Source organism: Acomys russatus, chromosome 27, assembly GCF_903995435.1.
Source record: "Acomys russatus chromosome 27, mAcoRus1.1, whole genome shotgun sequence".
NCBI classification, from domain to species: Eukaryota; Metazoa; Chordata; class Mammalia; order Rodentia; family Muridae; genus Acomys; species Acomys russatus.
Genome location: NC_067163.1, coordinates 23,743,117 through 23,759,031, shown reverse-complemented (window position 1 = coordinate 23,759,031; position 15,915 = coordinate 23,743,117). Strand labels below are relative to the sequence as shown.

Genomic DNA, 15,915 nt, shown 5'->3' with positions numbered 1-15,915 from the left:
CTGTTAGGGAGAGAAAATGCTTCGTAACTAGTAAGCTAGGAACCACAAGGCCAGTCACCCCTAAGCGCCACAGGGCCAAGGGGCCTCGCAGCGTCAACTGCTCTCTTTGAGTCATTTCACTCTTCCAAGCGCCATCTTTTAGACCCGCACAGTCGGACAGTCCAGTCATCGCGACCATCAGATCTACAGGACAGGAGCCTCCCTGGAAGCTCTCGAGTCGAAGGAAATGACCTGCGCCATCTGAGGACGGGCTATGGGTTTATCTCATTCGGGCCCACGCCCCAGCCTTAGGGCCTGATACTCTGTCCACATTCCTCACTGCGCTTGGCCTCCGTTCCGAGCTGGCGGAAGGAACGGCCGGAAGGGGCGGGCACTGCGCCCGACGGGTCTTTCGCACCATGGCTTCTCGCGGCGTCCTTGGCATTTTCTTGCTCTCTGCTCTCCCTCTCCTGTGTCTGGAGCTCCGGCGCGGGATCCCGAGTCTCGGTAAATATTGCCTTACCTTCTCGGTGCTCAGAGTTGGGGTGTTTTCACCTGAGTGGTGCACACAGTTCCTTCTTGGCCATGGCGTCTTTGAGCGCTTTTGACTACAATTCCCAGAGTCCATCGCGCCCGCTCCTTTTCCGGAGCTGCCTCCAGTTCCCGGGAAAAGTTCTCTTGGGCTCTCCCTGGGGTCTTCTTTGAAAGAGGTTGGAGTGAGAAGCATGGGGACAGATAGAAACTGTTCTGCTTCAAAGAGTGTAATAAGCTGATAGTATGAGGGCCTTCAGAGCACTGAGACTGAGCTTTATACTTAAGGAGCCATTGCCTGAAAAAGAGGATGGAGCCGAGGGGAATATTCCAGGCGAAGGCCTTTGTGGCAAGATCAAGGAATGGAAAGAAGGAGAGCCCCCAAATAGCATTTATTGGATTTTTATTCTAAGTCAGACACCACTTACAGTGATCCACCTGTCTCTGCCTCCCGAGTGCTGAGATTAAAGGCGTGGGCCACCATGCCCAGCTTCTCTCTCTCTCTTTCTCTCTCTCTCTCTTACTTTCTTTCTTTCTGTTTTGCATTTTTCTAGACGGAGTTTCTCTTTCTAACAGCCCAGGCCATCTTGGAACTTGCTTTATAGATCATGCTGCCCTGGAACTCACAGAGATCCTCCTGCTTCTGCCTAGTGCTGGGAGTAAAGGCATTGTGGGTCACTGTGGTAGTAGGCTTTTCCTCCACTGCCTTGCATTTTTCTTTTTGTGTGTGTCTTTTGACTCTTCAACTAGCTTAGGTTGGCCTGCAACTTGAAGCAAAGCTCCTGCCTCAGGCTCCCAGGTCCTGAGATGACAGCATTAGCCACCGTGCCATGCTAACCCAACGGTCTTTAAAGGGTCATTCTGGTAGCTGGAGAAAGAGTGGTTAAGAGCACTGACAACTCTTTTAGAAGACCCTGCCTGGTTTAATTCCCAGCACTCACATGGTAGCTCACACCTCCTGATCCAAGGGATCTGACACCCTCACACAGACATACATGTAGTCAAAACATGTGTACATAAAAGAAAAATTATTAAAAGAGAAAAAGAAAAGAATTTTAAAAAAGGTCATTCTGGATTCTGTGTGGAGAATGTTCTGGAAGGAAGCGAGGGAGGTTAGGGCTTTGCCATAGGTGAGTAGTTATATGAAGACTAGGACTAGATAACAATGAATATGAACTGTGGACAGAGTTGAGGCACGAGTGAAGAAGAAACAATAGACCTGGCAGATGGGAAGTTTCCATGTCCGTCTCCCTCCCTAAACACACTTGTTTTTCGAGGCAGGGTTTCTCTGTGTGGTCCTAGCTGTCATGGACATCTGCCTGGTTCTGCCTCCCAGTGCTGGGATTAAAAGTGTGTACCACCACTCCAGGCAACCTTAAGCAAATGTCCAGGCTAAATTTCCTTCCTCTACTCTCCCTCCTACTCAGCACGGACACATGTGCCCTGAAACATGACTAGAGACAAGAAGTGAGAATAAAATGCTCTTTAAAAACCTAGATTGGGACCGGGCGTGGTGGCGCACGCCTTTAATCCCAGTACTCGGGAGGCAGAGGCAGGCGGATCGCTGTGAGTTCGAGGCCAGCCTGGTCTACAAAGTGAGTCCAGGACAGCCAAGGCTACACAGAGAAACCCTGTCTCGAAAAACAAAAAAAAAAAAAAAAACAAAAAACAAAAAACAAAAAAACCAACCTAGATTGGTCCGGGCATGGAGGTGCACGCCTTTAATCTCAACACTCGGGAGGCAGAGGCAGGTGGATCTCTGTGAGTTCAAGTCCAGCCTGGTCTACAAAGCAAGTTTAGGATAGCCAGGACTGTTACCCAGAGAAACCCTGTCCTGAAAAACGTATTAAATAAATAAATATATAAATACAAGAATCAGCAAAAGATCTTGTCAAATCACCATTCTGTTTTAGATAGCCATTCCAAGTAACATTAAAATATTTTAAAGTATTAGTTACTTGGGGCATTTGGGTCAGGCAGAGTGAATCCCTCATTGCACAAGAGGAGGTCAGACGACAATTTGCAAGAGTCAACGCCACCTCCCCGACCCCGGCCCCCCTCCCCCATCCCACTCCCGCCCATCCCACATGGGTTCCAGGAGTCCAACTCCAGTCCTAAAGCTTGGCAGTAAGTACCATTACTAGGGGAGCCATCTTCCTGTCCCAAAGTGTCATTTGCTTATTTACTCATTTGGTCCTGGGGCTCAGCCACCAGACTTCTAAGAATACTTTTCTCTACTGAGAGATACACCCCTGCCCAGTCTCTGAAATACCTAGTTCCTTCTCAAGATTGAACTGTGCCACTGTTAGTTTCTATAGTTCCCAGCTCTTACTCAGTTACTGACACATAAAACTGCTACCTATGTTTATCAGTACTTCTTACACTGTTTTGACAGCCCAGGTAAAGACTCAATTACTAAAATGTTGAGAGCATCAGCCAGCTGTGATAGCATACACCTTTGGTCCCAGCACTTGGGAGGCAGAGGTGGGCTGATCTGTGAATTTCAGGCCAGCCGGTCTACAGAGTGAGTTCCAAGACAGCCAGGGCTACATAAAGAAACCCTGCCTGGGGGGGGGGGTGTGAGTATATACTTCAATCTAGGGTTTTGGTTTTGGCTTGAGGGGGGTTGTTTTATTTTTTTGTTTCTTCTGAGACAAAAACAAAAAGGCTCTGTGTAGCCTTGGCTGTCCTAGATTCAATTTATAGACCAGACTGGCCTAGAACTCACGGAGATCCTCCTGCCTCTGCCTCTCGAGTGATGAGATTAAAGACTTGCTCCACCACCTCCCAGCTTCCAATTTAGGGTTTCTTGGGTTTTGTTTTGTTTGGGGGGGGGAGTTATTTTGTTTTGTTTTTTGGTGGGGGGGGGGTTGTTTTGTTTTGTTTTTCGAAACAGGGTTTCTCTGTATAGCCTTGGCTGTCCTGGACTGGAGTGCTGAGCCTCCTGAGTGCTGAAGTTAAAGATGTGTGCTCTGAGCCCGGCTGTTCCTCTGAATCCTATTTCAAAGAAAAGCAATCTTGTGCATTATTAATCCTCATTTATTTATAATACAACTGAGCACTATGTGTTCCTAAAACAGGGTGCTTCTTCTAGCATTATTTCACAGTTGTTGTTACAGTGACCACCATGTTGAATTTCAGCACCCCAGGAGACTTAGGAAAACGGAGGTTGGTGTCATTTAGCATTTACTATGTTTTCTAGTGCCAGTAATCATTATTAGCAAGGAATGAGAATTTTTCCCTTAAAAAAATGTTTAATTAGAAACATTTTTTAAATAAGGAATTAAAGATGTCATTTTGCTGAGTGGCCAGATGGCCCTGCTGCTCGCTGTGCTTACCCTGATCATCTCCGTGGCCACGCCCTTGTTTAACACCTTCAAGCCTTCCCAAGTTCATCTGAAAGGTCAGTTTATTACCTGTGGTACCTTTAACTGGGTTTTTTTTCCCCCTCCAAAAATAAAAGTAACCTTTTCTGTTCAAATTTTGTTGTTTTGTTTATTCGAGTTTTATCACTAGTTTATGATGTGTACTTTCAAGTGGGAGCCTGCCCTCTCCTCGCACTATATGGCTCCAGGGATGGGACCAAGGTCAGAGGTTGGGCAGTAAGTGTCCTTACCCATGGAGCTCTCTCAGCAGCCTTAGAAGCTTCAAAAGCCATGGATAGAGATGGCTGTGTGGTTAAGAGCACTGGCTGCTCTTCCTGAGGCTCTGAGCTCTATTCCCAGCAACCACATGGTGTCTCACAACTGTCTGCAACTCCAGTTCCTGGGGATCTGGCACCCTCTTCTGGCCTGCATGGACACTACATGCATGAGGTACACGAAATACAGATAGAACACTCATATATGTGTATGATTTAAAACAAAAGAAAACAAGACAAACACAAAAACCAGTATTGTATTTGGTCTTCTAACGTTACTTTTAAAACTAATAGCTGCTTTAAATGTTATTAACAAAAGCTTCCCAGTAATGAATTTGTCTTTTTGTTTTGTTTTGTTTTTTGTTTTTGTTTTTGTTAAGATAGGGTCCCAGATAACCTAGGCTGGCTGATACTTACTATACTTTGAGCTTCTGATCCCCCTGCCTCCACGTCCTGTCTGCCGAGATTACAAGCATGTACCAAGCTGGTAGCATGTGGTACTGGGGATCCAAATCAGGGCTCTGTGTGCTAGGCTAACATTCCAAATAAGCTACCCTGTAGCCTCTGTAGTTTATTGCTTGTACAATAAGTAAATACAATGAAGAATGTAAATTTATATAGCTCTTTCACGTTGACCATACAAAAACCATAATCCCAATAATATATGACAATGTCGATGCTTTGGGGCTTCTCAGTCATAGGTTTTGAATTTTCTCTGCTTTGATCTTGTACTTCAAATGACTGCGTGTATTGGATATTGTACAAGAACATTGTAATTTTGACTAGGAAGTTTATATGGGCTGTATTTTCAGGGCTCGGTGTGACCCTCAGCTCCAGAAACATGAATAGCACGAGTGCCCTGGTTTCAGTCCTTAGCACGATGCTGTCAGGGAGATGGTTTGCTTGATTATATTGGACTGGAAGCCTCTGCGGACTTGCTGGCTATAAATATGGAAATGCACCCCTGATGGTCCCTGCCCTTGTAACTTGTTCCTTTGCGTTGAGCGTGAGTCATGTGCTTCACTTATTGGCTGACAGGTTCTTGGCATCATCTTCACTGAACGCTGATGCTATGTAATATGCAGTATTAAAACTGTGTTTAGGTTGGGTATGGTGGCACATGCCTATAATTATAGCATTTGGGAAGCTGAAAACAGGAGGATGCCTAGTTCTAGTCCAGCCAAGGCTTCATAGAGCCTGTCTCCAGAAAAAGATATTTGTTACATACAATAATATATGCTAGTGAATTGTGTCAGAATTGCTTTTATTATAGATTTCATATGCAAAGTCTTAATTTTTACTGGTTGAATCAACCTTTTTTTATTGTTATTTGTTTGTTTGTTTGTTTTTCAAGACAGGGTTTCTCTGTGTAGCCTTGGCTGACCTGGACTCACTTTGTAGACCAGGCTGACCTCAAACACTCAGCAATCGGCCTGCCTCTGCCTCCTGAGTGCTAGGATTACAGGTGTATGCCACCATGCCTCATTTTATTATTTGAAATATATATATAGTGTTCGTGTCTTTTAAAATGTTAAAAATCTACAGACTGTTTTCAGAGAAAATGCACTTGAGTCTTTGATATTTGAGGCTTGAAAAGTACGTTTATGTTTTGGATTCAGAAGGAGAAGAGGAGAATGAGAAAAGACAACGGCTCGTGAGGAAAAGGCAGCAGGAAGCTCAGGGTGAGAAGGTAAGGCTGGGCCCTCGAGGATGCCTGAGGACACTGCCTCACTGTCTGTGCTAAGAGGTCTTTGTGTGAACAGTTCCTGGTGTGTAATGCACATGGCATGAAACTGTAGCCTCTCTCCTTTTTTGAGACAAGGTCTTTTGGATTCTTGGCCGACTTGAGGATGGCCTTGGATGCTCTTCTCACTTCCGTTTCCTAAGTTCTGGGATTGCCAGGCTCAGTGTTGACTCTTGAAAATTAAAAACAAAACAGCCCATTTCTTATATTTTGCTTACTTTCCTTCATATGTGTGTGTAATGGGTGTGGGGAGAATCGGTTCTCTCATTTCACTGTGTGGGCCCCAGGGTTTGAGCTCAGGTGGTCAGGCATGGTGGCAGGTGCCGACACCCACTTGACAGTTGGACTTGCCCTGGCCGCTGTCTTAGCCAAGTTGGCCTCAGTCTCAGGATCTTCCTGCCTCAGTTCAGCAGCCTGAGTGCTGAGCTCAGAGGTGCATGACACCATGCCCAGAACATGTGTAATATGTTCTGTCATTTCTGAGTCTTAGCCACTGTGAAGAGACACCAAGACAAAGGCAACTTTTACACACCATCTCTAACAAGGTCACACCTCCAACAAGGTGTCTAGACATATGTGAGCCCATCTTAGGGTTACTATTGCTGTGATGACCACAGCAACTCTTTTTTTTTTTTTTTTTTTTTTTTTTGGTTTTCCGAGACAGGGTTTCTCTGTGTAGCTTTGGCTGTCCTAGACTCACTTTGTAGACCAGGCTGGCCTCGAACTCACAGCGATCCGCCTGCCTCTGCCTCCCAAATGCTGGGATTAAAGGCGTGCGCCACCACGCCCGGCTTCAGCAACTCTTATAAAGAAAGGCATTTGATTAGGGCTGGCTTACTGGCTTAGAGGTTTCATCCCTTGTCATCATGGCAGGAAGCATGGCAGCATGCAGGCAGCTATGGTGCTGGGGAGATAGCTGAGCGTTCTACATCCTGATCGGCAGGCAGCAGGGAGAGAGATACGCTGGGCCTGGCTTGAGCTTCTGGAAAGTTCAAAGCCCACCCCTAGCGACACACTTCCTCCAACAAGGCCACACTTCCGAATAGCGCCACTCCCCAATGACTAAACATTTAAATATATGAGCCTGAGGGGCCATTCCTGTGCAAACCAGCACAGGTTTCAAACCTTGTTCTTGATTTATAACGTGAATGACAACGTGAATGTGTAGAAACGCTATAGTGATAACATATTTTTCTTGAACAGGCCAGCAGATATATACAGAATGTTTTAAAACCTCAGCAGGAAATGAGATTGAAACAACTAGAACAGCGTTTTTATCAAATGACGGGTGAAACCTGGAGGTTAACTACCGGCCACAAACTTGAGGTTGGAAAAACTGTTTTTATGTTTTGAATCCTATTATTTTTTTCCTATCGGGGTGTGTGTGTGTGTGTGTGTGTGTGTGTGTGTGTGTGTGTATGTGTATGTGTGTGTGTGTGTCTCCTGTGTAGACACATGCTAGAGTTTGATGTCAGGTCTTCCTCTGTTCTTACCCACAAGCTGCCTTTCCCACCTGTGTATTAGCACTTCTGAGTTTGTTTTCTCATCACTTTAGTGGCTGGTAGACAGTGGTAGTTTGACTTTACTTTCATTTGCTTTTGCTTTGTTTTTGTTTTTCAAGACAGGGTTTCTCTGCGTAACAGCTCTGGCTGTCCTGGAACTCACTCTATAGACCAGGCTGGCCTCGAACTCACAGAGATCCACCTGCCTTTGCCTCCCAAGTACTGGGATTAAAGGTGTGTGCCACCTCTGTCCGGCTGTTTTTGCTTTTGAGTTGAAGCCTTACCCTGGAACCTTGACTTCCACTTCCTTGGCCCAAGTTTCCTGAGTAGCTGAGACCACGGGTGCATACCACTCTACCATGTTCAACTGGCAGATTTTAGCCTGACATATTCTCTTCTGGTCACAAAGTGACTTAGTCACTAGTACTACTGTTTTGAAATGGTTAATGGTGACAGTGGAAATCCAGGAACAGGGTAAACTGTTGGTGTGGTTATTTTAGGAGAATCATGGTTAGAGCCGGATTTGATGTGTCTTCCCATCAGTTCCTACGGTCCACAGTGAGGCAGCCCTGGCTTGACTAGTGAACAGCTTGGCATTAAAATATCTATTCTCACTCTCCGTGCTCCCCTCAGTTTCCCTCATAAAGGAAGGGTGACTAAGCCCAGGAAGCAGTGAGTAGTTCAAATTCTGTGAAAAAGGTTCTAAAAAGGTTAGTAGCTGTGCAGGAAGGAGTTACTGAGTGATGCCCGGTGGTGGTGGCATACGCCTGTAAATCCCAGCACTTGGGAGGCAGAGGCAGGCAAATCTCTGTGAGTTTGAGGGCAGCCTGGTCTACAGAGTGAGTTCCAGGACAGCCAGGGCGGCCAAGTCTGCTCACTTGATGTCCCTGGGAGACCTGCACTTTTCTGGAGGGAGGTGGCAGGATGGACCTGGGGCAGAGAGGAGCTGGGGGTGGGGACCTGAGAACAGTGGAGGGAGGGGAAACTGCATGTGATGTACTGTATGAGAAAAGGATAAATACAAAAATTAAAAGAAGAAGAAGAAAGCTCAGCATTAAATTCTGTTGGAATGAGGAGAAAGTTCTAGTAAAGTATGTCAGTTGCTTTTGTGTCTCTTATGGTCGCAGTGCCTTAGAGAATGGCTTAAAGGGTTATTTTAGCTCAGTTTCAGACGAGTTCATCCGCAGTGGCTGGAGGGGATGGTGGACAAGGCAGAGCACTGCAGGAGGCAAAGGGCGTCGATACTGTGAGTTCAGCTCAGGGTTAGGGCCTGTTTCCTCCGCTTCAGCGGGCTCTCATCTTCCCACCTCTCAATAAGTCCTCACATTAGGATCCATTCCCTGCGTCAGAACCTTTTTATGTAATGGAGTTGCTTTCTGAGACACACTGGGGGGGGGGGGCTTCACTCATCTCGTAGGGAAGTTTTATCTAGGTGACGGGGAACCCCTGCACTAGCTAACAGTACGAAGAGCAACCTTTGTGCTCCCTGGAATACTCTGCCTTGTAGAGAGATGACATGGAGGCCGAGTCTGAGCTGGGAAGCCTGGGTATTTAACAGAAACAGATGCTATGATTATACCTAGCTAGGGGTGCTTTGGAGTCACACACTGAGACATTCCTTTTTACATACATGTTCTGTGACTTCCTGGGGAGACTGCAACAAATGTCCATCCACCCCAGATAGTGCATCAGTGACAAACCCAGGAAATGCTTCCACCCATGCCTAGCTTGATGAGTTTGCAGGAGTGCAGGAGTGTAGACAGCAGTATCACCCAGAAGCCCATGCGAACGGTAACCTGGGCCTTCCTGGCACATCTCGCAGACTGCCATCAGCAATAGTCTGTTTCTGTAGCGCTGAGGAGGGACCTCATGCAGCCGAGACTCTGATGCTCCCTGCGTCCTATGATGAGCCTCCGTCCTGGTGGGGGTGGGGTGATTTGGAGGAAAGCTACACTGCCCACCTTCCGTCTGCACAGCTGTTGACCGCACATCACCTCCCACTGCCTTGCTTCCTCTGCGGAGAGAAGGCTAGGATACCATTAGCCCCTTTCCTTGTCTCTGCTTTGGAAAGACTTAGTGGGTAGTTGGTTGGAGTGCTTGTGAGGCAGAGGCAGGGAATGCTGAAAGTTCAAGGCCAGTCTGGACTCTGAGATACAGGCCTGCAGGGCTGCTTAGCCAGATCCTGCAGCAAAGCACAGAACAGCACTGTTTAACAACAGAAATGAGGCAGGTGGGGCCTTGTCAGCTTTTCCTGGTCAGGGAAGACTTCAGAGCTGGATGAAGGTGGATTCTGAAGCCCATTTAGCCTCGTGTTTTCTTGTCCAAGGAGACGATGCTTTAGTTTTCTGATTTAAAAATGACTATCAGAGCTAAGATAGTCGACAGAACATGCCTCTTGAGTTTTTTGGTTGTTTTTGACCAGGGGGATGAAGATTTGGTGCTTGAAAACTCAAGTCAGGCATCTTTTGAAACAACCAACAGAGAGGCGGCAAGAAGGCGGAACTTGCCTAAGCTTCCAACGGAAATGTCACCACTTGCTCAGCAGCCCGTGAAGAAGGAGGTGGGTTTTGCACACCCAGTCACTGAGTCTAACCACTGATGGAGAGAGTGCGTTCCTTGGGGAGGTGGCTGCTGCTTTAACCCAGATGGAGTCTTCCCACAACCCTGCAAAGGGGTCAGCTGTATAGACCTGTCCTATTTAATGATAAAGAACCTCAACCAGTTTAGAGAAAAGCTCTAAGACAAATGATACTGAGTTAGAAATGATTTGATAGAGATGAAAAAGACAGTGTTCGGGAAGGGAAGCATCCCTGCTGGGTGTCTTATGACATCGCTGTGTCATGCCTTGTGAATGGTCAGGACCTTTTACAGGCTGAACGCCTTCATTTGAAATGCGTGGGACTCTAAGTGTTTCAGATTTTAGGATAATTTCATGAGAAATTGGGATAGTGCTCAAATGTAAACACATTCCCTTTCTGAATGCTTTATTTACATAAACTGAAGACATATTTACTCAGTGTCTCTAAATAATTCTGTGCATAATGGCATGGCATTACACCTCTACCTCTCAGGTACTGGGATGACCGTCTGCACCACAACCCAAAGCTTTTCCTGTTTCTTTAAATAGTGCAATTTTACACAATATCCTAAACATTTTAAGAGAAAAAAATTAGGGAAGCAAGCTGGCAGTTGATGACAGGGCTTGTTGCAGGGTAGGCAAGCCTTCTACTTGCCCAGTTTGAACTCACCTTTTTTTTTTGAGACAGAATTAATTAAGAGATATTTAAAAATACATTCACTAATTAATTGTATGTGTGTATGCATGAGAGTGAAGATCTGAGAACAACCTGTGGGAATCCGTTTCTCTGGGGATTGAAGCCAGGTTGTCACCACCCATGTCCTGGTCAGTTTTCTAGTGCTGTGAAGAGACACCATGACCGAGGCAACTCTTATAAAGGAAAACATTTAGTTGGGGCTGGCTTACAGCTCAGAGGTTTAGTCCATCATTATGGTGGGTGCATGGCGGGCCTGCAGGCAGACATGGCGCTAGTGAGGTAGCTGAGAGCTCTGTATCTAGATCAGAAAGCAGCAGGAAGAGAGATTGGGCCAGTTTGAACACCTGAAACCTCAAAGCCCACCCCAAGTGACACACTTCCTCCAACAAAGCCACACCTCCTAAAGTGCCACTCCTAAGAGTCAGTGGAGGCCAGTTTCATTCAAACCACCACACCTAGTAAGCCGTCTTGCTCACCCATAGATTTAATATAGCCTTTATTTGGTATTTTTGAGATAACATCTTACTATGTCGCTTTGGCTAGCCTAGAACTTGCTTTGCAGACCAGACTAACCTTGGACTGAGATCTGCCCATCTCTCTTAAAGGAGACACCCAGGGAGCAAATTAGACACACCTGAAAACAGTCACATTTAATTTTCATTGTATTGTAAACTTTTTTCCTTCCTCCCTTCCATCATCTTGTCCTTCCTTCCTTCCTTTCTTTCTTTCTTTTTTTTTTCGGACAGGGTTTCTCTATGTAACAGCCTTGACTGTCCTGGAACTCACTCTGTAGATCAGGCTGGCCTCAAACTTGAAGCTGCTTTTGCCTCCCAAGTGCTGGGATTAAAGGTGTGAGCCACCACACCCAGCTCTATTGCAAACTTTAAAAATCTATTATAAGAATTACATTAGTTATTTACTGTGTGCGAGTATGCATATGCATGTGTGGTGGGCAGAGGACAACCTTGCAGTAGCCGGTTCTGTTTTTCCCCCATGTGGACTCCAGGGATCAAACCCACGTCAGGCTAGACAGCTGGCACCAGGCCTTGCCTCCTGTAAACGTCTGAGAGATGTATATATAAAAAAGCCTTTTAAAACCTGGATGTATGTGGCCTACTGAAGAGGGGTCCTCCTGAAAGGTCTCACTCCTTGGAAATGGTTTTACCTTCCTTTCACTAACACTCATGTTCTTTAGGTTCCTGATTTACCTGAAGAACCACCAGAAACAGCTAAAGAGGTACGTTTCTCTTACTCTCCGTTTCCTTGGCTTGGCATCAGGTAGGTAAGTCCTACAAACCCTTTGGTTTAGGGAAGAGGGCAGGTTCCTTGCAGCTTCCCTGGAGTCGTCTCTCTCCAGACTGCGGCATCAGGTGCTCAGCTGAGTGCTGTGTGGGAGGCAGGCTGCTGAGTTGTCTTTTAGAGTGCACTCCCTGCTTCAGGAGAGTATGGAGCAGCAGAGCGCTTACTACTGAGAGCAGCGGTCAAACAGGCAGACGGCTCCACTCCAGTCCTCCATACAATGGAGCCTGCAGCTGCTTGTGCACTTAAAGAACAGTTCTCTGCTGCTGGGCTGGGCTGGGCTGGGCTGGATTCCATGCCTGCCTCGTCTGTCTGCTTTCTTAGTTACAGGTGACTGGTGGATGGGGCCCACATGTCTTTAGAGCCATGAAGTTATTGGTTAACATGCCCAGAAAGAGAACTGTCAGTATCCCGTTTTGTCAAGTTCAGCATCATTAGACTCCTCAGAAAACAGTTTTTTGAAGCAGCCTTGCAGTTAAGAGACTGTTTTGTCAACATGTGTAACGTTTAGGTTTGGTTATCTTTAGACAACCTGAAAGTTATTCACAGATAAACACAACTGAAGCAAGCAATCCAGATACTCAGTCCCAAGGAGAACAGTATTTTGTGTATGTGTCTGCGTAAGTGTATGTGCTGCATATGTGTGGGGACACCGTGGAAGCCAGAGGCGGCCATTGGATGCCTTAGAGTGGAGTTGCAGGAGGTTGAGAGTCACCTGATGTGGGTGCTGGGCACCGAACTGTACTGCAAGAGCAGTGCATGCTTTCTAGCCCCTTCTAACATAATTTCTCTTCAGATTTGATATGTGTGAGTGTTTTGCCTGCATGTTTGGCTGTGCACCATATGCATACCCATGGAAGTCAGAAGAGGGCACCATGTCTCTAAAAACTGGAGTTCAGACCGTTTCTCAGCTACTGTGTGGGTGCTTGGGAGCTGAACTTGGGTCTTCTGGACAGGACCATCTCTCCCTCCTACTTAAACAGTTTTTTAGGTAGAGTTTCATGAGGCTGAGGATAGCCTCAAACGTACTCTGTGGCTGCAGGTCACTGTAGTGTCTGGTCCTCTTGGCTCCATCCTTACAGTGCTGGGAACGGAACTGACTTGTATCACCACCATGTGTGGTCCATGGGGTGTTGGGTGCCGAGACCAGGGCTTTGTGTTGCTAGGCAAATTCTCTATCAGTTGAGCCACACTCCCAGCCAGACTGGAGCTCCCATCTGGACGTCGGTCTTGCTCTTGCTTTGGAGCTCAGGCTGGCCTGTCTTCCTGCCTCACCCTCCATGTGTGGACTGTAGGTCTGGGTGACCAGCATGGCTCATCTGAACATCTGTCTCCCCAGGTAGTTACTGTTGCCCTTCGATGCCCAAGTGGGCGTGTTCTGAGGAGAAGATTTTTCAAGTCTTGGAATTCACAGGTAAGGAAACCAGTGTTTTCAGAAATACTGTCTAATGAAATTGGTCAGCAGTGCTGAACTGCAGTGGGAGACATTACCATACAGACAGTATGGGTGTTCTGCGTTGCAGATGGTTTGCTAATTTCTCTGAATTGTGATCTCTACATTTTATTTTTCCCTTTTTGTTCCTTCTTTTTTAGTACTAGGGTAGAGTCTAAAGCTTCAGGCAGGCGTCCTCGTCCTGAGCTGTGTTTCCTTTGTTTACCTACATTTCAGTTGGTGGTTTTGTTTTTGAGGCCAGGGGCTGGCGGTGTAGTATCGAGGTGTAATTCCTTCCATTTCAGGAGCTGCTGCAAGGACAAGTGAGATTTAAAACAACTATAAACTTAGTATAAACTAAAGGGCAGAGTGGGTGTTCAGCACGTAAAAAACTACAACAAACCCAGGCTCAACTCTAAAAACATCTCAACTAAAATTATGACAGATGTATTGTATAGATCAGCAGTGGATTCTTGGCTGGTGGCTAGCATAAAAGGCACAGACTGCACTTGTTGAGACACAAGATCTTGCTGTTGCCTGGGTTGGTCTCAAACCCAGTAACTTTTGGCTCCAGTAATCCTCCAGTCTTAGCTTTTGAGTAACTGGACTCCAGCTATATGGACCCACTGCCAGCCCACCTTTCCTTTTGAAGCTAAACACGCTCCATTTAAACTGTTTTGAGGGCCGGGCGTGGTGGCGCATGCCTTTAATTCCAGCACTCGGGAGGCAGAGGCAGGCGGATCGCTGTGAGTTCGAGGCCAGCCTGGTCTACAAAGTGAGTCCAGGATGGCCAAGGCTACACAGAGAAACCCTGTCTCGAAAAACCAAACCAAACCAAAACAAAACAAAAAACCTGTTTTGAGGCAAATGCGCTTTTGGGTGGATATGAATATGTTTATCATAAATATATAACTTTTTGGGGGGGGGTGCTGGACTTCCCCCCACCCAAAGACAGGGTCTCTCTGTATTGTCTTGGCTGCCCTGGACTCACTTTGTAGACCAGGCTGGCCTCGAACTCACATCGATCCACCAGCCTCTGTCTCTCCAGTGCTGGGATTAAAGGCGTGCGCCACCACGCCCACCAAGGGGTGCTGGACTTTGAACCTAGTGTATATATGGTAATCTTTATGGACTACAGGAACGACCCACAGTAAACTGGGCTTTGTCTCAGGGCCCAAACATGTCCATTTGGACAACACTTGTTAGTGAAATTTTTTCTGTTCTCAACTTTTCTTGGAATATTTTCCATCCCTATTTATGGACTAGGTCTTGCTTATAGTAACTACTATGACAGCAAGCCTACTCTTTATCTGGGACAAAGGCATCTAAGTTACTCATAGCTCCATTTTCACGACATATGTACTCTCTCTTAAAGTGTAGAAAATTTATTTGAAAGACAAGAACTTCTTATTGCTAGGGACCTGACTTGAGAATGACAGCTATACAATGCTACAGTGACATTCTATGGGAACACGTGTGTACAGTCTGATACTAAGCCTTCCCCCCCCTTTTTTTTCTTCTTCTTCTAGGTCTTATTTGACTGGATGATGAAAATTGGGTACCACAAATCCCTATACGGCCTTTCCACTTCCTTTCCCAGAAGGCCTGTGGAAGCGGAGGGATGCTTGTCACTGCAGGACATAGGAATAACCGTGGATACTGTACTTAACGTGGAAGAGAAGGAGCAGAGCAGCCAGTGAAGAGATCAGAAGTACCTGTTGACCTTAAACAGGGCAGTGTTCACATTAAAGCCATGCTGGACCTTGAGCTCCTCTTGTCTATAGAAGCACATACACATGCACATACAGTGGCTCAATGTCATCTTACAGTGTGCCAAAGGGAGGACAGGGTAGTGAGGACACAGATGACAAACATGTTAGGTCTCAGCAGGCACAGCGGCACATGCCTGAACTTCCAGGGTTTGAGTTAGACTGTCCTAAAATCAAACCAACCCTGGCTACGTGAGACTTGTGACTGCTGCTCCAGCCCACCGTACCACACAGCATCTCACAATGCAGTCATGTCTTCTAAGTAGGAGATTCGACTGCATTTCCAAACGTTTAAAGAGATTTCAGAGCCAACTTATTGTATATATTTTTTTTTTGACTTGGATGTGGGGATGAAGTTTTTGATGTATGAACTTTGGGGAACAGAATGAAACTGCAGAATGAAATTGCTGGTGGTGCATTTGGAATGTGAGCTCTTTGTATCTGATATCCTCAGAGCAGTGGTTTTCAACCTGTGGGGACCGCTAGGGGTGTCAAGCCTTTCACAGGGGTCTCCTAGGCCATCTACATATCAGATATTTACGTTATCTTTCATAACAGTAGCAGAATTTTGTTACAAAGCAGCAACAAAAATAATTTTGTGGTTGGGGTCACCACAACATGAGGAACTGCTAGCCTTAAGAGCCTGTCTTAAGCTATATTTTTTGGAGACGGGGTTTCGAGTAGCCCAGGGTGGCCTTGCTAGCTCCTGATGATCTTGTCCCGCTCCCCAAGTGCTGGGATACA

At 46.3% G+C, this 15,915-nt stretch overlaps 1 protein-coding gene across 1 annotated transcript; it reads left to right on the top strand.

Moving 5' to 3' along the window:
- The first annotated feature begins 326 nt into the window (after positions 1-326).
- On the top strand, positions 327-15,169 carry Ubxn8 (UBX domain protein 8). Its single transcript, XM_051169397.1, has 8 exons — positions 327-486; positions 3,791-3,913; positions 5,770-5,840; positions 7,098-7,220; positions 9,819-9,956; positions 11,867-11,908; positions 13,310-13,384; positions 14,932-15,169. The coding sequence occupies exons 1-8, from the start codon at positions 399-401 to the stop codon at positions 15,100-15,102; spliced, it is 831 nt and encodes a 276-aa protein (XP_051025354.1). The 5' UTR covers positions 327-398; the 3' UTR covers positions 15,103-15,169.
- The last annotated feature ends 746 nt before the right edge of the window (positions 15,170-15,915 follow it).